This window comes from Camelina sativa, chromosome 19 (assembly GCF_000633955.1).
Source record: "Camelina sativa cultivar DH55 chromosome 19, Cs, whole genome shotgun sequence".
Lineage (NCBI taxonomy): Eukaryota > Viridiplantae > Streptophyta > Magnoliopsida > Brassicales > Brassicaceae > Camelina > Camelina sativa.
The window spans coordinates 10,676,257-10,702,404 of NC_025703.1; the positions used below are offsets into that span (position 1 = coordinate 10,676,257).

The 26,148-nt window shown below is 35.7% G+C and overlaps 3 protein-coding genes and 4 pseudogenes across 3 annotated transcripts; 3 read left to right on the forward strand and 4 right to left on the reverse strand.

The window, feature by feature from the left end:
* LOC104767674 overlaps positions 1–1,495 on the forward strand; it is a 7,784-nt pseudogene extending 6,289 nt beyond the window's left edge.
* On the reverse strand, positions 2,035–4,031 carry LOC104765914. The gene is made up of 5 exons (XM_010489710.1): positions 3,683–4,031; positions 3,225–3,394; positions 2,816–3,095; positions 2,534–2,715; positions 2,035–2,375 (listed from the first exon to the last, which is right to left on the reverse strand). The coding sequence occupies exons 1-5, from the start codon at positions 3,985–3,987 to the stop codon at positions 2,215–2,217; spliced, it is 1,098 nt and encodes a 365-aa protein (XP_010488012.1). The 5' UTR covers positions 3,988–4,031; the 3' UTR covers positions 2,035–2,214.
* LOC104767675 lies at positions 6,750–8,564 on the reverse strand (annotated as a pseudogene).
* On the reverse strand, positions 9,134–11,069 carry LOC104765916 (reactive Intermediate Deaminase A, chloroplastic). The gene is made up of 6 exons (XM_010489713.2): positions 10,674–11,069; positions 10,300–10,415; positions 10,149–10,193; positions 9,721–9,794; positions 9,579–9,628; positions 9,134–9,481 (listed from the first exon to the last, which is right to left on the reverse strand). Exons 1-6 carry the CDS (start codon positions 10,855–10,857, stop codon positions 9,387–9,389), a joined length of 564 nt encoding a protein of 187 aa, XP_010488015.1. The 5' UTR covers positions 10,858–11,069; the 3' UTR covers positions 9,134–9,386.
* LOC104765915 (NEP1-interacting protein-like 1) lies at positions 11,169–13,431 on the reverse strand. The gene is made up of 5 exons (XM_010489711.1): positions 13,181–13,431; positions 12,255–12,409; positions 11,963–12,046; positions 11,630–11,785; positions 11,169–11,510 (listed from the first exon to the last, which is right to left on the reverse strand). The coding sequence occupies exons 1-5, from the start codon at positions 13,311–13,313 to the stop codon at positions 11,385–11,387; spliced, it is 654 nt and encodes a 217-aa protein (XP_010488013.1). The 5' UTR covers positions 13,314–13,431; the 3' UTR covers positions 11,169–11,384.
* Positions 14,201–15,371, forward strand: LOC104767676 (annotated as a pseudogene).
* On the forward strand, positions 17,134–19,111 carry LOC109130985 (annotated as a pseudogene).

Here is a 26,148-nt window from a genome sequence, read left to right on the forward strand (position 1 = left end):
CATACTTCCACCATATATACTGTGTACTGTTGTACAATCATTATATTCGAACAAACATATTAAAGTGAGATTCTTTGTTTTAAAATGATTTCTATTGATTATGTGACTAAGTACCATCCGAAGACTTATTTCTTTAGTTGCGTTTAGAATTTAACATTAAAATAAGATAAGAACAGTACTTCCTGCTGCAACTAAACTAGAGACGTAAATATATTAATATTACGTATACAACTATATGTACGACGTGTACACGAGACTTGTAGCTCTCTCATTTTTGTCGCCAAATTTATAAGGAATCGAGGGGATCGATAATAGCCAAGCTAGCATATATATGATAGATAACTAATTATTAGTCATCATCAATTTTACTGAATGCAAACGAGCTCACGGAGAGCTAGCTCAAGTAACTTCAAAGGTGAATTTTTAATATAGTTTCTGTTTTGTTTATGGAAGAATTTATAGAAAGCTCAAACTCAAAGTTCATATACTTCTAAATATATTTTTGTAACACACCTAATCCATGCAGCCCCGGCTCTAGACATGTGTCGGGGGTGCAATTGCACAGAATCTAGTCATTTTTTGTCTTTTTTGGGAAGAAAATAGGGTCCAACAAAATGGGATCCCATAAGCTTGGATACAAGGGATGGTGTACACCAGATCTATAGCAATGCAAAGCAGATTAATCAAAAAGTGAATGCTGTTTCATTGGCTTCTTCTTTTGAGTTGAAACTCGAGGAAGCTCGTGCTTGCATTGAGAATCCTGAGAGTGAGAAGCGTTCTCAGAAAAAGAAGCTTCAGCAGCTCCTCAGGAAAGTTAGCGAGGAGAGGGCAGCTTAGCGCAGCAGCGAGCATGAGATGGTCCGAGCAATCATTGAAGACATGAAAGCTGACATGGCCCGGGAAAAGAAAAATAGTCATAGATTAGAAATCATCAATCTGAAACTCGTCAGTGAGCTTGTAGATTCATAGTTAGCCGTAAAGCGTTACATGCATATATGATTACCAACAAGAAAGGAAAGCAAGAAAGTTAATTGATGAAGTTTGTGAAGAACTTGCAAAGGAAATAGAAGAAGATAAAGCTGAGATTGAAGCATTGAAGAGTGAATCCATGAATCTCAGAGAGGAATTAGATGATTAAAGAAGAATGCTGCTGATGATTACGGTTTGGCGTGAGGAACGTGTCCAGATGAAGCTTATTGACGCCAAAGTAACACTTGAGGACAAATATTCATAAATGAACAAGCTTGTAGGAGATTTGGAAGCATTGTTCAAAACAAGAAATGCTATTACATGTGCGAAAGAGGTGAGAGACCCAAAACTGTTAAGAGAAACTGACGCATCAGTTAATAATATCCAAGAAATCAAGGAATTTACATATGAACCCGCAAAGTCGGACGATATCAATTGAAAGCCAAAAGGTCCAGCTGAAACATGTCCTTGAGCATAAGATCTAGGCCACTACATACTCCGAAACTACCTGTCTTATCCTAGGTCAAACTAGTCTTTATGACTGAGCAGCATAAGCGTAATTTGAGCTCGTCTGTCTGCTATATTGCCTTTGTCCCGTGATCTACCCAATAGAGCGAATTGTAGTGGTATATTGTCTTGCTAAAAGCAAAATGATCTTTGTGATTGATTACTGTCATATGTTGGCTTGTCTAGCTTCAGCCAGTTACCAAACTTTTGTTGGTTACCAGGAACCAAGACCCAGTGGTGTTTTGCTTTATTAATGAATTTTGTTCTTCTTTATAATCCAACTTGATGTTCGGTCAATAATAACTTATTTTAATACATTGTGTAAATATATACTTCGAAACTGTAGGATGCATTTTTCTAATTTTTTACTTTATTATTTGTAATAAAACGTATGAAATGAATATAACACATATCTTTCAATCATTCTTCATACGTGAGGCTAAAATGTGATCCTAGAAGTGCTAAAGTAGTAATATGTCAAAAAAAGAAGAAGTAAACTATGTCCATTTGATAGTGTATGATTTAATGCTGGTTGTGAATCTTGACATCTTGTGATTATATATTAATCCAGAAAGAATGGTCTTTGGTATTTTATTATTACCTATCAGAGGAGTTCATATCATTAAGACATTAAGTAATTATTTTTCATAGCATAAAATAAGTTAGGCTTAAATAAAGCAATAATGATGAGCGCCTATCCCTCATTTTAGCTGCCATGATTTATGCTTCTTTACAAATCTAACTGGGAAGGTACTTGGTTGAAGAAATTGCCTCCATTGAGACTTGAACAACCAACATATCTCTCACAAGAAAACCCTTTGATGAATCTCTTAGATCCGAAAGAGGCATGAAGTCAGCATATCCCCACCCGATTGTCTGTGGACTGAACCAGTTATCAACTGCCATAAATATGAATATTAGCCATATGAATGTTTCACAATTAAATAACAGAAACATAATATGAGATTATATAAAATTATATACAAATATGAGTAGTCTGACCAAAAAAAAAAATATATATATATACAAATATGAGTCATGTCACTCATCCACTTACTTGGCCTTTCCAAAACGGTATTGGATTGGGCTCCGAATTGGTTAGGAACACGAAGCTTGGCTCGTACGTAAACCTTGTCATAAGGCTTTGCGTTAAGTACTTCTTGGGGGCCAAGGTTAAGGTAAAGCGACAAATTTTTGCCTTCGAAAGCGCCAAAACCATTTTTAAAGATTCGTAAATTCCTAATCAGCATTTGAAAAAAAAACTTGTCAATAAATTACTACCCAACAAACTTGCACTACTTACACTTGGTTTTACTACAACTAACATTGTGAAACTCACCAGCTCTTTCCTCCAATAGTGAACTCCTCTGATAGGTGATCGTTAGGCAGTGTGGAGAGTCCCTTAATAAACCAGGTAAACCTCGGGTTTGGAAAACTCTCGGTGACCGAGAAAAGTTCCGACTTTTCATAGAATGGTGGAATGATGACGTCAACGCCAAACTCGCAATGGTCGACATCATATAGGTATCCATTTTTCAGGTTGTTAAACGTAGTCAGAGGAAGAACCTTAGAAAATCCCCACATGGTTTTGATTGCGCTGAATCGCCATACATCAGTATGTACACGTACGTACCGTAAGACACCACATTTATAGACATATAAATAGATAATATAGATATATCTTACAAGAACTAGAGAGAAAATTGACATATTTAATTAAATTATCTAGTGAAGTTACTTATATTAACCTTGGATCGTAAAGTACTTCTTCTGTTTCTTGTTGAAGATGTAAAATCTGAGATCTGCATGAACCTCTTCACGTGGAGAAGTGAGAGTTGAGTTGTCTAAGACGACGTATAGCGAAATGTAACCTGTACCGTTATCATTCTTATTCCCCTTTGGGTACACGACAAGCGTCCTGTTTCAGTTTGGTTTTTAGATTATCGATCGATCAGAATGATTCAGTAACAAACAATATACATAATAGAGTGGCATGAACAAAGATGGTAACACCAAGGTCCTACGTTTTGTGGACTAGTCACAATTTTTTTTATTAATTTTAAATCCTGGATCTATACAGAAAATGAAACTTTAAGAAAAAAGGTTAAAAAATTGGTACATATAGGTAACCAAAAAAAAAAAAGTTTGCCCAAAAAAACAAAAATATAGGTAACCAAAAAAAGTAAAAAAAACAAATGGTGCGTACCAATTGTATCTACCGACCCTAAAAGGACGAGATTGATAACTGTCGGTGTAAATAGACTTCATGAGTGTGTTGAAAGACTCAAACTTGAGAGAATAAGACGATGGAGGACGTTCTCTCAGACCCTTCACCGTGCTCGATAATGAGACCTTACTATCACGTGATGAAATCTGAGTGGGGATAAGTTTCTGAGAATCATTCTCCAACTGGTTTGGGACTGGCGGTCCTGCAAAAGAAGAGGTGATGAAAAGACAAGAGAAGAGAGAAACAACACATAAGGTTTCTTTGTAGTAACTCTTCATGATCATGTCAAAGATGTGTGTGAATGAAGTTTAGAGAGACAGTGTGAGACTTGTTCATGATAATGGTACATGTGTACATGTATATATAGAAGGGGAGATGGTTAATTAGATGCTTTAGGGAAAGGAAAAAATTAGTGAGATAGCATGATAATGATATTTTTTTCGTCTAGTGTACAAGTTGGTAAATTAATATCTACAGATTTGGTTTGATCATGCGTTTACTTATTATCATAATTGACTTTTTAGTCTACCTAAAATTTAGTTTGTACTCATCTGAAATGTTTGCTGGAATAATAGATAGAAAATAAAGTATACTAGATGATACCCGTGCTACAACACGGGATTATATATTTTGTTAGTTACTTTTTTTTTGTAATTTGTATTTTTGTAATGTAGTTTTTTTTATTTTGACTTATTTTCTTTGTTTATATAGTGTTTATTTGTATATTTGGGTTATACAGTAAATTAGAATTCCTAATAGAGTAAGAAGTTTGTAAAATGTAGCTTTTCATGGAAACAAGCACACCGCAATATTGGATAGTAGTTTTGTAAGAGAATAGACACTCCGCAATATCGGATAGTAGTTTTGTAAGAGGATAGACACACCGCAATATTGGAAGTAGTTTTGTAAGATGATGAGTCTTTCTTTATTTTGGTTTGTCGTCAAAAAAGGAAAAGTTGCTTGTTTAATTTTAGTGTGAAATATTTCAATGGTTAGGAAACCATTGTATTTATAGTGAGATTAAATATATTTAGGTTATCATTTAAAAGTTAATATTTGATATATCAAATCTCAGCAAAATTGAAAAAAACCAATTTAATTTATAGTTTGATAAAAATATCTGTTTTAACGGGTTTAACTCAAACTTTTTTTATATTTTAAAATTTTTAAGTTTAAAAATATTAATATTACTTAAATATTTTATAGACTTAAATATATTATAATATTTTAAACTTTCGACGGAGTTTAAATATTTATAATAATTTAAACATTCTATAAAAATTTAAATATTTATAATCTCTTAAACTTCTTTAAAAAAACGTAAATATACTATAATATGTTTACTTTTTAAAAGTTTAATATGCTCAAATATAGAACCAAATTAAACTGTTAAATTTAAATATCTGATAAATCAAGCTTCCTGCTCATTTGTACTCAAAACATATTAGTCATATATTTATAGTGATTATGAACCATATTCCAAAATATTTAGTCGATGTGGGATATACAATACACATTTGCTGTAAATTAGTTTACAACTTTACATATATATATAATTGCTGCGTTTTTATTCTTTTCATCTATACTAATCATAATTAATTACTATAATTTCGTTAAGGAAATATTAAAAAATCTAAACTAAATGATGATTTGTTTTTATTTAATTGTATTAAGTTGATTTTTTGTTTCCGTAAATATCTCACAATATAAAAGCAAATCAAATAAGTTTACATATATATACAATTTCGTATTTAATTTATTGATTATTTTGGAAGCAACAAAGTCAAAATCCATAAGTATTAAAGATTTCTCATTATTATTAATATTCGTAATAATTATAGGGATTAAGTGTGGTAGTATTTAATATTTGATATTACTGAAGCCATAAAATCTCGATACGAATTTCTTTATTTAGAGAGATTATACCTTTGTTTGGCGACAAATATAATTACTATTGAACCAAACAACATACATGATCCAAATATTATAAACCTGGAGTACAAACAAATCCGCGAGTTTTTTTTCTTCTATTTCCGGGTTAAAGAGGATCTGCATCCCGATCTGGTCGTATTAAGTGGTCGAGCAAGGGGTATAATAGTCATTTAGATAAATCGTAACCATAGGTTAATTTAATTAAATTAAGTGATTCTCTAATCATTTTTAATGAAAAATGTACCAAAACAAAGTCATAGTCCAATTTGAGTATAGTGAGTATTTCTGCTTTAATAGTATACATACTAGATCAAATTACTTAATAAAAAGTTACCAAATTCTTGGACTATAAGTCTATAATCTCATTAGATCCGTAACCCACTTTTAATAGCTTTATGGCGAATTCATTAAGAAATAATCTTTGCATAATCAGCATCGAACTCAAATTCGAATCTTGTAGCAGGGAAGCAATACTTCTATAACTAGTTTAGTTAGCTGCTTTTAAACTTGCGAAATCAAATTCTCTACAGAAAAATGGTAACTCAGTAAGTCATAGATCCATCATCCATAGAGTCATAGTCTCATAGATATTTATGAAAACTAAAAGATAAGTATCCTAAAAATGGTATCCCTGTAACTCAGTTCAATTATAGAAAAATCAGTTTCATTATATATAACTCATTTTTTCTTTTCTTAAGTCAAAAGAAGATGCCGCAAAAAATGTCAAAGAAAATTATTTAATTTAGTTCCACTGCCAGATCTAGTTAAACTCACGTGTTCCCCTCTCTTGTCCCTCCGCATCTAACGTTGATATTTGAGAAAAGTCGTTGCCATTGTAACCACGATCGTGCCTAAAATAAAGAGATCCTTGGTTATCTCATTCCCGGCTTAAAGGACTTTTGCATCTAATGTGTGTGTGGGGCTTTGTTGTCAATGCCAAAACCTCGATGCTCATGAGCAGCCAAACCACTTTCCCGATAGTCGATATGGTGGCAAATTTAAAAGTGGCACTGGTTTGGCAAACATGAGCATCCAGGTTTTAGATTTAAGAGTATACTAGTGGTAACAAGTAATTAATAACGCTGATCAGGAATATACAAGTGAATCCAAGTGGTCATGCCTCGGGAGAAGGAAAAGCTTTGTCTATGTATCTTAACCTTAATGCAAATGAGAACTTCAGACCCTGTGAGAAGATATATGTTCGAGCTAAGCTTCGAGTTCTTAACCAACGTAATCTTAATAACGTCGGGAGACAACGTAAGCAAAGGATATACATTCCTTGATGTGTACACACATATACAATCTCATTGAGATGCTAATGTGATGTTTTTGTTTTTTTGGCAGTGGACAATAGGTTGGGGTTACCATGAGTTTATCTTAATTTTTATCTGATCTCAGAGATCATCAAAGGGGTTCGCTGTGGAAGATGCATGTGTTGATGGTTCAAGTCGAAATGGAAGCCATTTCTTCAACCAAGTACTTCCCTAATTAGATTTTCTCCTAGATCAATACATTTTTATATTTGGTGATCAGCTAATACTGTGTAACTCAAATCGAAACAAAATAATGGTAAGTGAGTGGTCTTGTTCACAGGACATTGCAAAAGAAAAACAAAAGTAAACGAATGAAAAGAAGATGCAAGAAAGAAAATAAGCTAATTATTGATTAATCAATAGAGGGAGTCTTCTTCTTTTTGTTTGTTGGTTGGCCTCCTCATCTTCTTCTCTTTCCTTTTTGAACCCTGCAATTTGGTTGATTTGCACTAAACTTGGAACATAAGAGCTACAACACACAAGTAGGCAATCAAAGTTGAGAGGTCCTCCTTGTATGTGAGGCACAGCTTCTCCAAGATGCACCTTTTTAACGTTGCCACTCTCTCTAAAGATGTAAGCTGCGTCCTCGAAGTGGCCGGTAATACTCCTCTCAAATTCGTCATAGCGAATAACCACGGCGACTTTCTTCTCCTCGTCGATGAAGAAACTGCCAACGTCATAGGGAAATGAAAATCATAACCACAGTGTGGTCCCATACAAAATTTTAAGAAAGATGAGTTCCATGACACTGCATTGGGCTCAATCATAGTTGTAACCCAAATCTCCACCTCTGTACTATCAGGGCGCTGATATAACGCCGCTAGTTTCTTGTCTCCAATAGAAGAGAGACCTCCACCATCGTAAAGATAGTACTCAAACGGCAGAGGAAGAAACTGTCCAAAGCTCTCCGTCGTAAAGTCAAAACATAGTAAACAGTCTTGCTGATGATCTTGATACTCACCACCCTCTTCGTATATTTTCTTGGTAAAAAAGTAAGTGTCTCCTTTCAAAGATGCGCAGCCTTGATAAAACTCTATCTCCAAGGAGGGAGTAGTGATATCAAGAACCCTCCATGAATTAGAGCTAAAATCATAGATTTCGTACTCAAGAATTAGTTGCCCAACAGAACGGTCGTAATAATTCAAAAACCTCAAGATTTTGTGTTTACGGTTATTGTCGTATCCGATAGCATAGCTGTCTGCTCTGTGGTAAGCGTTCAAGTGTTGGATCCACCTGATTTGACCCAAATAAGGGTTCCAAACCACGAGCCTAGCGTTGGCCTCTTTGGTCACACATAACAATAACCCGTCGCAATGAAAAACTTTAGATATCTTGACTTGATTAATTAGATTATTACCTATCTCCTTTATAGATGTATCCACGAGTTCTATTTTGTTGAAAGTTCCATGGAGATCGAACCTTAGTGAACAAAGCTTAAACTTCTTCATTGTGAACCCCACAAACTGATGTTTTGCTTCTGCTTTACATAGAATTCTTTCTTTGGATAAAGCGTTCCATCGTTTGCAAGTGGATCTCACTGCCCCGAGACAAGTTATCGGAACCTTTAAGAGTATCTCCTCTACCAAATCCTTCGGAAGATGAGAGATCGTCCTCATCGTAAGAAATCGGCTAGTGTTCTCTAACTTTGCTTGGCCTAATCTTTTTATATATTTCTGTGCTTCAGAAAAAGGAAAAAATATTTTTTCCTTTTCTATCATAATTTTGGTTAATATATGTGGTTTGTTTTCCCTAGCTATTTCCATTTATTTTATCCTTTTTAATGGAAAATCGTTGCTACTAATTTAGTCCAAGTACTCCGGAAAAAAAAACACACACAATCAAACAAGTTGGGATGCTCTTCTCACAATAACGTAGTATTACTTATGACTATGTCGTCCCTTTCTATTATGTTCATACTTCTAACTTTGCTTAAGAAAAGAAAAAAATATATTTGAACCCTCTCTATCATTCTGGTTAATTTCAATCACTACTAGTAAATAATAATCCATCCTCTAGTTTGTAAAAATTCATTTCAAAATTTATTGAAAAACAATTCTTGACCATTTAAGGCTTTAAGCTCTACTCGTCTTTTTCGATATGGAATTCTCACTAAATTAATATTATCATTGTTCCTCAACGCATAAAGGGTTTCTAACTCAATGAATATCAAGTCAACAGCTCATCATGAAGGTCCAACCAAAACAAAAACAACACTAATAATAAATCACTTATTCTTGATTAAGGGCTTTTAGGTGTTGCAACCAGCCCAATGGTTGATGATAGATAATTCGCAACATTTTATTCGTAGTGCAGGAAAATGAGAAAATAGGTGAAAAATGGGTTTTTGATAAGATAAGCCTCTAAGCCATTGTGTCTCTTATTTGTTGTTGACATCTTCTGAACCAAATAAACCCTTCATTGAGAGATTTGATGGTGTTCTAGAGTGTTGCAATACATTCGATCTCAATCTTGGCGTTTAGAGGCAAAGCTGCCACTTGATATGTGGATCGTGCTGGAGAAGGAGCTGGGAAGTCTGCAACAGGGATAAAAAAGCGTTCAAAATGACTCCACAAGTAGTTATGCATCTCAAACGAAGAAGGAACAATAAACAATCTTGCTAAAGAACTCACATTTGGCGTATATCTCGTTTACTTTCTTGAAGTCACCCAAATCAGCCAGCCTGTGAAAGAAAATCAAAAGAGTTATCGTTTTTGGTTTTTTATTAGGTTCAGAATTCATATGGATAGTCGGAAAAAAAACAAGATCCCTTACATGATTGTTGTCTTCACCACCGAGGAATAATTAGCACCACCAGCTTTCAATATCTCTCCCATGTTCTTGAGTAGCTTTGATATTCCAAACAATAATAGAAGCAAGCAGATATAATCAGTAAGGACAAACAGAGAGACTCAACCTTGCTACAGTTAATTACTATGGAAGATAATTTGAAGACTTAACACCAAATCAAGAAGTCCAAAAGTAAAAATTTTAATAGTTTTAAAGAGCTTAAATTCATGTGTCCTGAAAGTAGATAGTCCAATCAACTCAGCTTGAATACGACAGAATAATTGTTATCCAACATAGCATTCAAGATATCCTAAAAATCTCCTTGACACCAAAATAGAGATACAAGTAACCAAAAACAACCAATCTTGCAAAAAAGACCATAATAATGACAAGTTTGAGAGAGCTAATTTAACCTGCTCAGTCTGATCTTCAACGCTGTCTGAAGCAAACTTTCCAGTCTAAACACACACAAAACAAAAGAGACAAATCTTGCAACCTTTAGAACACAGAGAAGGAATAAACAAAAGACGGTGATTTGTGACATTGTACTATCTTAGAACTGACCTCAGGTACGAGTCCAAGAACACCAGAAACGAAAACAAGATTATTGGCTCTAATAGCCTGAGAGTATGGTCCTAAAGCAGCTGGTGCTTTATCTGTAGTCACAACTTCCTTCTTAGCTGCACACACACACACACACACAACATCATCGCATTTCTTTAGTTAAACAAAAAACCCCTAATCATCAGACCTTTGATCATTCAATACAATACCAAAGATGAAAAGAGCTAAGACCCAAGACTAATAAACAGATGCATTGAGGATAATCAAAATCAAAATCAAATTTTTTTGGCCCGGGACATTGATAAAAATCACAACTTTAGGAAGAAGCCAAAATTTAGGGGGAAAAAAAGAATCAAAATCGGAGAGAGGGTTACCAGAAGAAGCAGAGACACTGAGGGAAGCGAAAGGAGGAGACTTGGAAGACATTCTGAAGAGAGAAACACCAGCGAATGTTGCGCAGCCAACACCAGCAGCGACCAATGGGGTACGAGTGGAGCGAAGTGCGGTGGAGAGGTCGAGTGATGGTGAGTTTATGGATCTGAAGGCTGCCCAAGTCATCTCACTCTCTCCGGCGCCGGCAACAAGTAAAAAAAAGCAAGATTACCACGAGGGTTACAGAGAGAGAGAGAGAGAAGGGTAGGTGAAGATTGAAGATGATGAAGAGTGAGCTCGATGCGATTGGATCTTTTTTAATAAGCAAATCAAATGGACCACGAGGAGGATTTTTTAAAGCAGATGATTCTTTTTTTTGGGTAGGCTAAAGCAGATGATTCTCGTGTCGTGTGTTTCTTCTTCTTCCTCTTTTCTCATCTCTCTCTTCGAAACGTTTTTTGTATTTTCCGACTTTACCCTTAGTTAGGTACATTTGAGTTTTTGGACACATTGGGTCACGAGAGGTCGATCGGTGACATCGGTCCATGGCTTTATGAATTTTTTTTTTTATCTACAAGTACAGCATGTAATTTTATTATTCACTTCTTTTTTTTTACATTTTCTCCCATGGTAAAAAGCTTACGAAAGGAAAAAGTTACATTTTTGGTTATAGAAAAAAGAAAATGGACATGGACTATGTATAGAGAAGTGTGTTATGAAAGATGGTCTCTACAAATGGGGCAAGTCTCTTGCTTAAGCAACCACTTATCTATGCAAATCATATGGAATTTGTGGCCACATTTGTGTAGCTTTCTTCCTACTTCCCCTTCTTCCCAATCCTATGCATCCAATTATAATATTGGAGGTTAGAAAATATGATTATGAAGTACAATCACATTTTCGTAACCAGATTAATTAATTACTAGGTGGTTTCGATATTATATTACACTTTAATTACCTGTAAGCAAATTGGACAACTTGATTTTGTTTGATGATTTGAATGGTTGTAGAACATCGGGATGTTCTGAATGGAGCTCTTTGATAATCCCTTTCTTTCTTGATCGAAATCGTAGAAGTCCGAACTTTCCATGTAACTTGTGTCAAATGCTATTATCTGCGGGAAAGAAAAAAGAAATGTTTGTTCATTAATATTACCAAAATTAATTTTCAGAATATGTGGTATTCTAAAGAGGATTTTTTATATATAAGTGATTGCTTGTGATTTCACATTACAAAATGTTGTGTTCACATTACAGATGAACAAAAGGAATGGGGTGGGGGGAGTACTTACTTGCGATTGATATGCTTTGAGAACAAACGGTCTAACTAAACCCATGATGGCTTTCCCATTCACTACCCTCCTCAGCAAAGCAACCTGCCATTTTTTTTTTCACAATTTTTTGTCAACAAACTCTTGTTACCATAACATCATATTATATCCAGATAATTACTATAATACTACCATCATCCTTACTTCTTTCATTTATCACAAGACCACTCCCATTTTCTAGCTATATATATATATATATATGGTTGAGTTGTGGTTTAATGTAGATTCTACTATTATATAGAGTCACAATCACCTTAGCCAAAGGTTGATCACTATATAGCAGCGGTCTAAAGAGTTGGACGGCGGTGATAACTCCAGCCAGGACTCCTAGCAAACCACCTTTAAGAAATCCAATGTCAGTGGTGTGACCTTCAATGGCTCCTACAATGGAGGCTACCACAACACTAGCTACATCCAAAGTTAATGACATTTAGTGATCCTTTAAGATTGTTATACATAAGAATTTGGATGAAAATAAAGCAATCTGATAAGTTAAATAATGCATAACAAAAACAAAGTATATTTTGTAGGAATTTGGTTGAACTACGTATTGTTGAGAAAAAGAAACAATACAGTATTTGTGAAAGAATTAGAATTTAGGGTCAATAAATGACATAAGTTATTGAATTCATTTAAGGTACGCATAATTACGTAGTGGGGTGTGGCCATATCACACACATTTTAGACCCCACCATCTTAAATGCATATGGATAAACTTTCACACATTATTTTTTAATTAAACTCGAATTTTCTTGAATCAAATGTCAAATAGGTCGTCTTCTCTACCTAGACAACAAGTCATTCAAGTAAAAGAAAAAGCTAACATAATGGAACAGAAGATCCCCACATCTGAGTCATATGGTAAGAAAAAGTTGCTTGACATAACGCTCAAGAAATCTTGAGAAGACGAAGATTCAAGAATTTTTTCTTAGTTTAACTCCCTTTAATTCTTTTTATCACACACTCATATACTATATAATATATTTGAGGGTGAATACATATAAAAGAGATGCGTACACATGTCAATGACGTACATATATACAACATCTATAAAATGATGTCTCAGGTTTCATCTTTAAAAGTACGTTAGATTAGCAAGCATTTATGGAATAAAATAAACTAAGAAAGGAACAAACAGCCTTAAATGATTAGCAAAAGCAAGATAACTTGTAAATTTACCCGAAGAAAGAATGAAGATGAATGAACCCAACAAAACTCGCTTTATCGTTCTTGACAATATGAAGATCACGCCAAGAATCCAAAAAGAAACACCGTATGTGAATTTCAGAAGAATCATCTTAGCAATGCCCATGGAGAACTATGGAATCCTTCTTGATTTTATATTTATGGGATATTTTGTATTAGTGTTTTAATGAGGTGAGAGTTGAATTGGAGAGTGTTGTGGAGTTTGACAAAAACAGGAATTTATATAAAAGAAAATACTAAGAGAGAAAGAAGGAGTTGCATTTATGAAGCTGAACTACCCACACCCCTAATCTACATTGCATTGAGCGACTCTATTGGCGCAATGCATGAACTTGCGCCCACAGAAGAATATCTAAATGTTTTATAAAATATATTTAAACAAACAAGAAAATTAAATGGAGAAATTAATGCAGTTTTGAAATATGAATGGGGAAGGCATGGGATAAGCTTGAGATATACTGAAATGAATCCCATTTAAATTCCACTATGATCGGAATGAGTTGTTTATTGCCATTTGCCACTACTATAGTAGTATAGTCATTAGTGGTAGCAGTGGTAGTTTTTACAAACTTTCAATCTTGGATTCTTAATCTGTGAGACTATGTAGCAAATAAAATATTTCTTTATTATTACCCAATGTTTTTAAAAATTGTCAGTTTTTTATCAATGAGGGTTTGGATAGACTAATTTTTTCTGCATCTGCGGGTTAGCTCTCCTAGATTTATGTTTCATATATTAATCCACTAAAAGTTTAAGAAACAGGCTTAAATGAATTCAAGATATGTTTAAATGTTTTTCTCCGAGCCGATTGAGTTTTTTTTTTTTTTTTTTTTTTTTTTTTTTTTTTTTTTTTTTTTTNAGTATAGATTATATTGTTTATATTTTTTGGGCAAACAATTGTTATATATATATGCGTGCATCTCAAGCCAGAAGCGGAAGAAAGAAATCTGTAATAAACTTTACGGAGGAAAAGGAAAGTTTTTTATACAACTCGATGTCCAATCTTCCAAAGGATTTGTCGGATCTTCCAAGGGATTTGGAGGAGGAGGTGCTCTCGAAGGTTCCGGTGACATATCTGAGAAGAGTCCGGTCTACTTGCAAAAAGTGGAACACTTTGTCCAGATGTAGGAGCTTTGCAAAGAAGCACCTTGCTCAAGCAAGAGTAGCTGCAGCAAAGGAAAAGGCGTTTATGGTGGTCATGATGATGGATTTTAGGGTTTATTTGATGCGTGTACATCTTGACAACAAGGTTGACTTATGCATGAAACGTCAAGGTACACTTATTTGCCCCGACGCTTCAGATCAGATCTATGTACGTCAAGTCTTTCACTGCGACGGTTTACTCTTATGCATCCTGAAAGACAACCCTAGGCTCGTGGTTTTTAACCCATATTGTGGGCAACCCCGGTGGATCGATGCCACAAATAGTAGTTATCAGAGATTGGAGAACTGTTGCTATGCTCTTGGGTACAATAGCAGCACCAAATCACACAAAATCTTGTGACTTATTATGACTTCTTGTGTCGCTTTGCCTGAGTTCAAAATCTACGATTTTAACTCTAATTCATGGAGGGTTCTTGATGTCACTGGAGACTGGCGCATAGCTTCTTATAGCCGTGGTGTCTCTCTCAACGGAAATACATATTGGTTTGCTCAAAATATGAATTCAGCAACCCTCGGCCAAGTAGGTCATAGTTTCTTACTCTGTTTTGATTTCACAAGAGAGACATTTGGGCCGCGTTTGCCTCTGCCCTTTGAGTTGTTTCCTCAAGATAATGTGACTCTATCTAATGTTAGAGATGAGCAGCTTGCTGTGTTATTTCAGTGTGATGATACATTACAGATGGAGATCTGGGTTACAACTAAGATTGAGCCCAACTCGGTGTCGTGGAGCAGCAAGTTCTTCTTATCAGTGGATATGGCAGTACTCACCGCCAGTGATAAGTTTAAGTTTTCGTATATGGCTTCAAGTTTTTTCATTGATGAGGAGAAGAAAGTCGCTGTGGTTTATGATAAAAGCAAAGACAGGAAGATGAAGCGCAACACAGCTTACATCATTGGAGAGGATAGATCCTTGAAAGAAGTGGATCTTGGAGAATCTCCAAACCAATTTATCCAACCATTTGTGTGCTCTTATGTTCCAAGTTCAATGCAACTTGAATAGTCCATTTTACAATACCTATCTATATATAATCTTTTTCCTGTTTTTTTCTTTTTCTTTTTCTATTTTGTCATCTTCTCATCCTTCTTTTTGTTTTCCATATTTAACTTCGTTTTGCTGCCTTTAGGTTGCTTAATTTCCTTCTTCTGTTGTAGTAGATAGACTCAATGCAAAAGCCTATGTTTCTTTTCTTTCATTTGTCATGTTGGTGTTCTTGCAAATAGGCAACTCTGCTGTTGTGATTTATGTAGAACAGAGTAGGCTGCATTTAACTTTGAAATTGACTTAAGTATGCTTAGATTTGAGTTTCCCATTTTAACCTCTGTCTTTATCAGTTTTAAAGAGTGCAAGTGTTGATGTGCACTAGATTGAATGATTTTTGGAGTTAGGTTTTCTCCTTTGCTACTCCCGGTTCTTAATGCTCGTTGCTCTATGGTTTCTGTATGGGGTCGTACAGAATGCTTCTTGGAACAACCATGACTTGCAATTCAGTTTAATAATCAGCTGCGGTCATTCAACAAAATGGAACAAAAGATCCCCATATCAGACTCTTATTAATTTTCTCGTAATTTAACTGTCTTTCAATTCTTTAATCATACACTCAGATATACTATCTTCTGTTATATATTTGAGTGTGAATACAATTTAAAATAGATACGTACGTACATGTCAATGAACAAACAACCTTAATTAATGATTAGCAGCATATCAAGATAACTTGAAAATTTACCTGAATCAAGAATGAAGATGAATGAACGAACAAAACTCGTTTTATTGTTCTCGACATTATAAAGATCACGCCAAGAATCCAAAAATCATCTTAACAATGGGGCCATGGAGAACTATGGAATACTAGTTGATTTTGAATATTTTGAATTTGTGTTTTTTGTGGGGTGTGAGAGCTTGAATTGAAGAGTGGTGTAGATTGTGAGAAAAACATCAATTAATTTGTAAAAGAAATAAAAGAGAAAGGAGGAGCGGTTGCATTTAAGCTGAACTACCCATACCTTTTAATCTACATTGCATTGAGGACTCTATTGACGCATGCATGAACTTGCGCCCACAAAAGAATCTAAATGTTTTATAAAATAAATAAATGAAAATAAGAAAATTAAATGGAATTATTAATGCCAGTTTTACATATGAATGGGAAGGCATGAGATAAGCTTGAGATATATTGAGACTGAGGAATTCAAATTAAGTTCCACTATGATCTACATTGCATTGAGGACTCTGTTTATCGTCATTTGCCGCTACTATATATAGTAGTTTAATTTGGTCATTAGTGGTAGGCTGTAGCAGTTTTTTACTTTCGCAAACTTTCATTCTTGGATTCTTAATGTGTGAGACTACAATGTATAGCCAAAAAAAAGAAAAAAATGTTCTTAAATCTTAACCAATGTTTTATATCTTAACAGCACCAAAAAAAAAAAAAAAAATAGAAGTCCTTAAATCTTAACGTTTAGGGATATATTAGTAATCCACTGATTTGCAAATAATTATGAGAAATTTGTTATATTATTTGGCTGGGTAATCTATTTGTTTAGCATGAAAATTTTCGATTAAAATCAAGTGTCCTTAAATTTTGATGAGATTTTGTTCTAGCGTAAAAGTATCTTTCTTTCTCCTTTTTCTTTCGTTTCAATTGTTATATATATGCGTGCATCTCAAGCCAGAGGCGGTAGGAAGAAATCTGTAAACAATTCACGGGGAAATAGCTAGGGAAGTTTTTCTAAGGTTACATCGATCCTCGTTGAACAAGAAGATGGTCAATATTCTAAAGGATTTTTCGGATCTTCCAAGGGATTTGGCGGAGGAGGTGCTCTCTAAGGTGGTTCCGATGACATCTCTGAGAAGAGTCCGATTTACTTGCAAAAAGTGGAACACTTTTTCCAGATGTAGGAGCTTTGCAAAGAAGCACCTTGGTGGTCAAGCCAAAGTAGCAGCTAAGAAAAGAGAGTTATGATGGTCATGATGATGGATTTTAGGGTTTATTTGATGCGTGTACATCTTGACAACAAGGTTGAGTTATGCATGAAACGTCAAGATACACTTATTTGCCCCGACTCTTCAGATCAAATCAATGTACGTCAAGTCTTTCACTGCGACGGTTTACTGTTATGCATCCTGAAAGACAACCCTAGGCTCATGGTTTTTAACCCGTATTGTGGGCAACCCCGGTGGATCGAGGCAGGGCCGGCCCGAAGGTCTACGACGCCTAAAGCAGAACCGGAAAATGATGCCCTTAATCCCAATTATTTTTTTCTTAATCCCAACTAATTTTTTTTCTAAACTTTAAAAATGAAATTTCAGTATAAAATAATACACCAAAAACACAAGCAATCCACGAAACAACACATCATCAAGTAGACAAATAGTTAGTGTAGTGAGCAATTTACGGAGATTATATAGAAAATTTAGTATAATCACTTTGATCTTTGAATTACATTTAAGTTTTAAATTGTAGCAAAATAGAATATTTCAAGTAAGAATTGTCTGAGAATCTGTGAATCCACCGTATGCTAAGTTTGACTGACGTTTTGCTTACAAAGTTTTTTTCTTTTTGAAGAAGAAAGAAAAAAACTTAAGAAAACAGAGAAAACGTAGGATTGTAGAAGAAAAAGAAAACATACATGGGGGAGAAAGCAGAGATTGACAATAATATTGGAAGAAGAAGAGGAATGGCCAAAAGGAAAGACGGAGATTTTTTTATTCACTAGTTCAATTGCTGTTTTAATTATTATTTAGTTCATTAGTATAATTAATATAAGGAAATGTAGATAAAAAGAATATTTTGGATTAGACAAAATAGGGAAAAAGATCGGTTGTATTTAACGTGGGGCTGGTTTGAACCCAGTACAAGTGACTGAAAATCAAACAAAAGAAACCACTACACCAAAGGAACATTTAAAATTTGTTGCTCCTAAAATACTTAAAATATTTGGCGCCTAAAGCCCTTGCTTCATGAGGGCCGACACTGGATCGAGGCCACATATAGTTATCACAGACTGGATAGATATTCGTATGCTCTCGGATACAATAGCAGCACCAAATCCCACAAAATCTTGAGTTTTGTTATGGTTAATGATTACCGCGGATCCGAAGTTGTTGAGTTCAAAATCTACGACTTTAACTCTTGTGATTCATGGAGGGTTCTTGATGTCACTTGAGACTGGGTCATAGCTTTTTATAACCGTGGTGTCTCTCTCAAGGGAAATACATATTGGTTTGCTGAAGAGATGTATTCAGAAATCCTCAACCAAGGAGACCATAGTTTCTTAATCTGTTTTGACTTCACAAGAGAGACATTTGGGCCGCGTTTGCCTCTGCCCTTTGAGTGGTGTCCTCAAGATACTGTGACTCTATCTAATGTTAGAGATGAACAGCTTGTTGTGTTATTTCAGCGTGGTTATACATTACAGATGGAGATCTGGGTTACAACTAAGATTGAGCCCAACTCGGTGTCGTGGAGCAGCAAGTTCTTCTTATCAGTGGATATGGCAGTACTCACCGCCGGTGATGAGTTTATGTTTTCGTATATGGCTTCAAGTTTCTTCATTGATGAGGAGAAGAAAGTCGCTGTGGTTTTCGATAAATGCAAAGACTAGAAAATGATGCCCAACACAGCTTACATCATTGGAGAGGATGGATCCTTGAAAGAAGTGGATCTTGGAGAATCTCTAAACAAAAAACTCGCTCCATTTGTGTGCTCTTATGTTCCAAGTGCAATGCAACTTGAATAGTCCATTTTACAGTACGTATAATCAATCTATAAGTTAAGTGCAATTTCTCGGACCACTTTTACTTGTTTCTTTTTCTCTTTTGTCATCTTCTTTGAACAATATATATATAAAATTGATTTGTCTCTCATCCTTCTTTTTGTTTACCATATTTGACTTTGTTTTGCTTCCTTGAGTTGCTTAATCTCCTTCTAATGTTGTAGTAGACTCATTGAAAAAATTTCTGTTTCTTTTATTTCATTTGTTATGTTTGTCTTGTTGCAAATAAGAAACTCTGCTGTTGTGTATGTTACATACAGTATGTAGAACAGATTAGGCTGCGTTTAAACTCCCAATCTTGCTCCATTAACAAATCATAGTTAAGCTTCCGGCTCTGAACTTCATCTCTCATTATCACCTTCATTCCTAATCGGTATAGTCCTCTCCGGACAATTCTTTCGAAACAGATGTCTTAACCTTTGGCATTCAGATTCAAACTCAACAATCTTGTTCACGTTCCTAAGTTGTTATACCCTTGCCAAGTATGCTCTGTTTCTTCTGTTTTTACCTCAATATCCATTTTCGTGTCTTCACCTTCGTTCCTAAGTTGTCATACCCTTGACATGGTTACCGAAAAGAATAGGTATTTCGGTATTTGTCCCGTTTCCATTAAAAATAAACTTGCGAGGTTTTAGAAAGTATTCGAAAAACTCAAAGTTATGACGTTAAAGTTTATTATATATTTGTGCGCTCTAGAGATTGTGTTAATAGTCACGCCTTAAACCATTTGATACACCATCTGTAGAAAACGTTAACCTCAGTTTGCATCGTCTTTTTCTCTATATTTTAACATGTACAGTTTCTCTGCTGTATTCGCATCACTAGCCAGCGTCACAATACCTTTTAAAGGTAGCTTTCCCCCCCAAAACTGGTGCTACAGAGACTTTGGTTTGGTATTAACTTGAAATACTAATTTGTTTATATTGTACTTTTATTTCAGGACCCTACTTCATCATGATAGTGCTCAAATTGTTACAGAGTTGTTAATTCTTCCACAACGTTGTTAAATTGTTCTTTTATCATGTTCTTTTCAGTTTAGAGGCAGAGGACGGTCACATGATAAGTACGAGAGTTCTTCTTTGTGTAAGTTCTTTTACCGTTGTTTTTCCTACATGTCTCTCTCTTTTGGCAAATTCAGATTGTTCTATCTTTTCTTTCAATTTGTTGAGTTTGGTATTTGCTTTAGAAAACCAAAGATTATTCCTACTCCCATTTTAAGTATGTGTATATACAAATACTAGAAGCTAACTTATTGTTGGTACAAGTAAATTTAATGCAACTTCCAAATGTTAACTTAGTATATATAAGTCGAGCCGTAGTTTCCTTAGAAGAAGGTGACCAAAAGATAAATATTAATATATCTGTTTAACAAGGACATGCTATGTGTTACAAACTTACATCGATTAAGAGTAGTTAAGATATCTCATGACTCATGGTGGTTTTGTCTGTGGGGATGAGCTGAGAAACCAAGAAATTAATTGAGACTATGTGGCAGTCATACTGATATATTATGGTTTTTACATGTTTTTAGCCATGATATAAATCTTATTTATAGAGTCTTTTTGGTAATTTTAGCATGGATGAGAGCATAATGAAGCTAAATAGGAGGATTTGGAGCATAATCAAGCATTGAGGCTGAGCTACGAAGTTGGGAGACCAGTTCAAGAGTAAGCATCGATCGATGCTTCATATGTGTCGCTCGATGCAGTGTCCACAAGACAAATCGGAAGTTTTCCCACAAGTTTTGAAAATTTACAAAGCTGCCCCAAAGTTTTCCATATTTGCATCATTAGTCCATGAACGTGTTTTAGAAATATAAATATAATTTTTATGATCATTGTTTAGACCTAAGCTTTAATTTCCTGCAATTTTTGAGAGAGAAAACCCTGAGAGATTTTAGAGAGTTTTTGGAGAGAAGAATCAAGACTCCTTCCAGAGAAGATTCAGAACTCCTTTTCTACTTCTTTTATTCCCTTAATGCAATTTATTCATAATATGATTTGTGTTTCATTGATTATGTTTGAGTAGATATGCTTGTTAGGTTTAGGGTTTCTCATTAAGGATTTCATGGATTGTTAGATTGATTAATTGTTTGGATTCATTATCTTTCTTGTTCTTCACCATAGGTTGTTCTTAATGCTAGATCTTTGATTAGTCATCTGGATTTAGATCTTAGGATTATTGATTGATATGAGAATATAATTGATTTTTCTGACAAAAACCTTTGGTGAGCAAAATTACTTATTGCAAAGAGATTTGATTTAGTAAATTTGTGAACTTATCTAAACTTGATTTTATTGCTGGTTTTTAACTTGAATTTTGCAAAGAGATTTGGATTTTCGGGTTTTAAAACTTAGATAATATTTGCAGTGAGAACTGATTTATTTTACAATTGTGTTTAGAATTCAAGAACGGTGCTTAATTATTGAATTCTGCTTACTTAATTAATTGATCTGATTTTCCATGATTTCCTGAGAATTTCCCTAACCTAGCGTTTTTAATTTCTGAATTTACAACACTTTTGAATTCTGTTTTTGCATTGCTTTTAAATTAATATTTTGGTTTAGCATAATTAAAAGATTATTAAATCTATTGTGTGAATCTAGAGTCTTTGTGGATTTGATCCCTAAGTACTACAATTGATATCTTAATTTGAAAGAGTAGCTCAGGGTTAAATTTGAGCATATCAAATTTTGGCGCCGTTGCCGGGGACTCTTTTGATTCACAATTAGATTAAAGTCTTTGATTTTGTCTAAATTTTTCTTTTCTTATTCTACTCACACACTTTTGTTTCTTTTCTCTTGTGTGTTTCAGGTATATGCCTAAGCCCAACACCAGGAAAAATCAAACCGGTCCTACCTTGAATCTTACGAAACAAGAGTTAGGAAAACTAGAGCGTGACAACAAGAAAGCAGCCAAATCAGCAAAGATGGTCAATCCAATCATTCTAACATTTGATGAGGCTGGAGTTTTGAGGGATAGAGAGGGTCATGTGCGCAACGATCAAGGCCAAAAACTTGATGCTGAAGGACGGGTTAATCAGGAAGAACTCGTAGTGGCCGATGAGAATGCACGTGGCGTCGAGCGACGCAGCGATGGCATCGATCGACGCAACCAAGAAGACATCGACCGACGCAACATTGGTGTCGATCGACGCAATGCCAGAGCCGATGCAGATTTGAATGGTAACAACCAGCAGAACCTTCAGGGCAGACAAGACAACAATGGAGAGCTTGTCAAGACTCTTGCAGACTTCAACAAACCAGACTTGTTCTATGAGAACCGCTCCGCAATTGTCCCTCCTCCATTCCCAAGGAATGATTTTGAGTTGAAGCCTGCCTACTTTTCTCTTGTTGGAAAAAGGCCATTCCAAAACTTGCCGCATGAGAAGCCTCTAGACCACATTGAGCATTTTGAGGATATAGTCACAAGCATCAAGGCTAATGGAGTCACAGAGGACTATCTCTATTGCAAGCTTTTTCCCTATTCTCTTGCTGGGGAAGCTTCTCATTGGCTAAGGCAACTCAAACCAGGATCTCTGAAGACCTGGAATGACATCAATGTGGCATTCTTGAACTACTTCTATGATGATGCGATGTCTGAAAAACTGAGGATTAAGCTCTCCACCTTTAGACAAGGACCAACTGAATCTTACAAAGCTGCTTGGGTGAGGTTTAAAGCATACCAAAGAGACTATCCACATCATGGGTTCTCAAAGGTGCAGTTGATGAGTATCTTCTTTAGCAGTATTGACTGGAGGTATCAGATGACTTTGGATTCTGCTAGTGATGGAAACATCAAGACAAGGTACCCAAACGAAGCTGAACAGTTAATTGAAAGGCTAGCCTCAAGAAATAGTACTAAGAATGCGGACCTAGAGAGGAAAAGAGCACATGAAGGCCTTGCTTCGAATCAGTTTGCTATGGTGAATGCTAAGCTGGATATAGTGCACAATCTTCTTATGGGAAAGAAGACTGTCCATTTTGCTGAAGATGTTGAGACTTTTGAGCCAAAGCCAGAGACTATAGTAGAAGATGTCAACTATGTGTATGGAGCTGGGTATCAGGCACAGAAAATTTGGTAATCAGCAAGGCAACATGCCTTAGTTGTGGGAATTTTTCAGGCTACACTCGTAAGTCGGATTACCAGGAGCAACAACAGAATAAAGGCTTTACAAGGAACTATGGTTCTTCTTCTTACCAACCCCTCCCTCCACCCAATTCAGAGAGCAAGATGAAATCAATGACTGGACAGATTTTGGAAGGTCAACAGAAGTTAACAACAGACTTCAATGGGAAGATTGATTCTGTATACAGTGAGCTGACTAGGAAATTCGATGCATTAAACACTCATGTTAAGAAGCTAGAGAATCAAGTGATTCAGAATGTTGGGTCTGTTAAAAGACAAGAGGAACTTCTTTCTAGAAGAACAAAGTCGAACCCCAAACATGCTTGTAATGCGATTTTGGGTGAAGGAGGAAGACAATGATACGGTAGTGGAGCCAGCATCGATCGACACGACCCAACTGCATCGTCGATGCAACCACCATCTAGCGTCGATCGATGCACCACCATTGTCGATCGACACCCCCCCCNCCCCCCCCACGAACAGCTCCGGTTTCTGTTCCAGTTCCACCATCTGATACAGAACAAGCTTATAAGCCTAAGGTCCCTTTTCCCAAGCCTAGGAGATCCAAACAGGAGCTTGAGGAAGCTAAGTGCAAGGATATGATGGACAAGGTGATGATAGAGATGCCTTTGGTTGATGCAGTGAAGTTTTCTCCTGGGATTAAGCGGTATGTGAAGAGGATGGTCACTAATGGTTTGAGTCCTGAGGAAGGAGCACTGCTCACAAAAGATGTCAGTGCAATTATGTTGAATCAGCCTCCACAGAGAAAGAAAGAGAGGAAAGAGAAAGTGGTTTTATATGAGAAAGTGAGTGCAATGATCCAGAGTAGGATTGCAGAGAAGTTACCAGATCCTAGAAGTTTTGTGTTAGATTGCTCTATCTCCACAGGAAGGTTTCCTCACTCTCTTTGTGATCTTGGTTCTAGTATCAATTTGATGCCCCATTCTGTTGCTGTGAGACTTAGGATGACAGGTTTCAAGCCAACGAAGATCTCTTTTATCTTAGATGATCGATCCAGAAGGATTCCTGAAGGTGTTTTAGAAGATATGCCGATTCAGATTGGAGATTGCATGATTCCCACTGACTTTGTGGTGTTGAAGTATCACAAAGAACCTAGTGATCCTCCCATCTTAGGACGCTCTTTCTTGGCTACAGTTGGTGCCATCATTGATGATAAGAAGGGACACATAGCTCTGAATGTACAAGATTTGGTTATGAACTTTGAGATGGACAAGCTGTGAAGGGCTCCTACTATTGATGGTCAGACATTTTCTATGGAAATTGCTTCTGATGATGATCTAATCATAGAACTTCATGGAGACATTACTGATGGGTATGTCAAAGAGTTTGAGACTGTTGAGGAAGTGAGTAAGCAAGATGTTAAGCTTGAAGATTGGAGTGGAGATCATCTAATCAGTACTAGAGACCATATGAGGTTCTGATCCATGAAAAGTCGCTGGTAGATGACGTTCTTGTATTGGAAACACGGATTTCGGAGACTAGTTGCATAATCGTTGAAGAAACACGAGTGCAAGGCTCAACATCGATCGATGCAGCTGTTGCATCGATCGACACACCTCCACGAGAACGTCAAGACTTTTCCAAAACCGAAGATTCTCGAGTTGATTACTTAGCTGCATGTCCTAGACCAGTTGTAAAGCTGAAATCTCACCATTCCACAGTCAAAAACCCGCATGTAAGGCCAAGGTATGCATCTTCTTCACCCAAACCTTCTCCTATCATCAATAAGACTTTCAAAGGTACAAAAACTGTTTTGTAGTTAACCAAACCACGAGATTATCGTAGAGCGCTTGTTTCTTCTATTGATGATTTTGCAGGACATAAAAGAAAGCCTCCCATACTTCAGTCCCGCCCTGGTCCGGTTCCTCACATCCTTGGCAGATCTCATGTACCTACTGCCTACACACCTCATGGATGAAGAGGACATTCTCTCGGAAGCATTCATTGCCATATTCTGAACCACCGGATGCCTGAGATCCAACAAAGTCAAGCTAATGACTGAAAACAAGCGCTTAGTGGGAGGCAACCCGCTCATAGGTTTTTCTTTTCCACTTAAATTGAGTCATTTTTATTCTTGCTTTGAGTCAGTTTGAATTTGTATTGAATTATGAACTTCTATCTATCATGTTGCGTTTAATCTTGTGTTTGAGTGATTCTTAGCAGTGCTAATATCCATGGAACAAGAAAAACACAAATTAATCGCAGCTAACTCAGGAGTAATGTTCGAACTCTCTGCATCTGCAGAGTGCATCGACCAACACACCATCATCATCGGTCGACACTGAACATCCGGATTGGTAACACGATTTTGTTCACAAATTCAATACTTATTCGTTTTTGTTTATTTTTCTTCGCCAATCTCTTACCTGATAACACTGGGGACAATGTTGTTTAAGTATGGGGGAGGCAGTTACTAACTACGTTTTTGTTTTTGAGCGTCAATTTAAAAACAAAAAAAAAATTATTTTATTGAGTCAAATTTTTTGTTGGGAACTATGATTTTTCTTTTTAGTGTACTGCATTGGTTGATTAATGCTGCAGATTGAATCCACAAATCCGACTAATAAAAAATCCAATGGCTGACCATTAAACTAGAGACATCCAAATTTCCAACAGAATCCACAAAAGTCTGAGGTAATTTCTGTACTTTTATTTTTACCTCACCATAGATATTGATGTTCATAGAGCTTGACTCCTTGTTCATACCTGACAAGTAAGATTTTACAAAAGAAAATGGTACTCCTCTCCCGTATTCTAGTTATTAAAAAATATCCCTGAGAGCTTTGTTAAAAAAAAAAGTGAATAAAAGATGAGATGATTTTGATCAGTTTAGAGATGTATGTAAATTACCT

What these genes read in the sequence shown, in the direction of transcription:
- LOC104765915 (XM_010489711.1), bottom strand. Translation starts at nt 13,313, where the DNA reads ATGGGCATTGCTAAGATGATTCTTCTGAAATTCACATACGGTGTTTCT. An exon ending in CATCTTCATTCTTTCTTCGG is followed by an intron (nt 12,410 to 13,180) that starts GTAAATTTACAA and finishes CTTTGGATGTAG; the next exon opens with CTAGTGTTGTGGTAGCCTCC. An exon ending in TCAAAGCATATCAATCGCAA is followed by an intron (nt 11,786 to 11,962) that starts GTAAGTACTCCC and finishes TCTTTCCCGCAG; the next exon opens with ATAATAGCATTTGACACAAG.
- LOC104765914 (XM_010489710.1), bottom strand. Translation starts at nt 3,987, where the DNA reads ATGATCATGAAGAGTTACTACAAAGAAACCTTATGTGTTGTTTCTCTC. An exon ending in GAAGTACTTTACGATCCAAG is followed by an intron (nt 3,096 to 3,224) that starts GTTAATATAAGT and finishes ACGTACGTGTAC; the next exon opens with ATACTGATGTATGGCGATTC. An exon ending in ACTATTGGAGGAAAGAGCTG is followed by an intron (nt 2,716 to 2,815) that starts GTGAGTTTCACA and finishes AATGCTGATTAG; the next exon opens with GAATTTACGAATCTTTAAAA.
- LOC104765916 (XM_010489713.2), bottom strand. Translation starts at nt 10,857, where the DNA reads ATGACTTGGGCAGCCTTCAGATCCATAAACTCACCATCACTCGACCTC. An exon ending in TTCTTGGACTCGTACCTGAG is followed by an intron (nt 10,194 to 10,299) that starts GTCAGTTCTAAG and finishes GTGTGTGTTTAG; the next exon opens with ACTGGAAAGTTTGCTTCAGA. An exon ending in AAACGAGATATACGCCAAAT is followed by an intron (nt 9,482 to 9,578) that starts GTGAGTTCTTTA and finishes TCCCTGTTGCAG; the next exon opens with ACTTCCCAGCTCCTTCTCCA.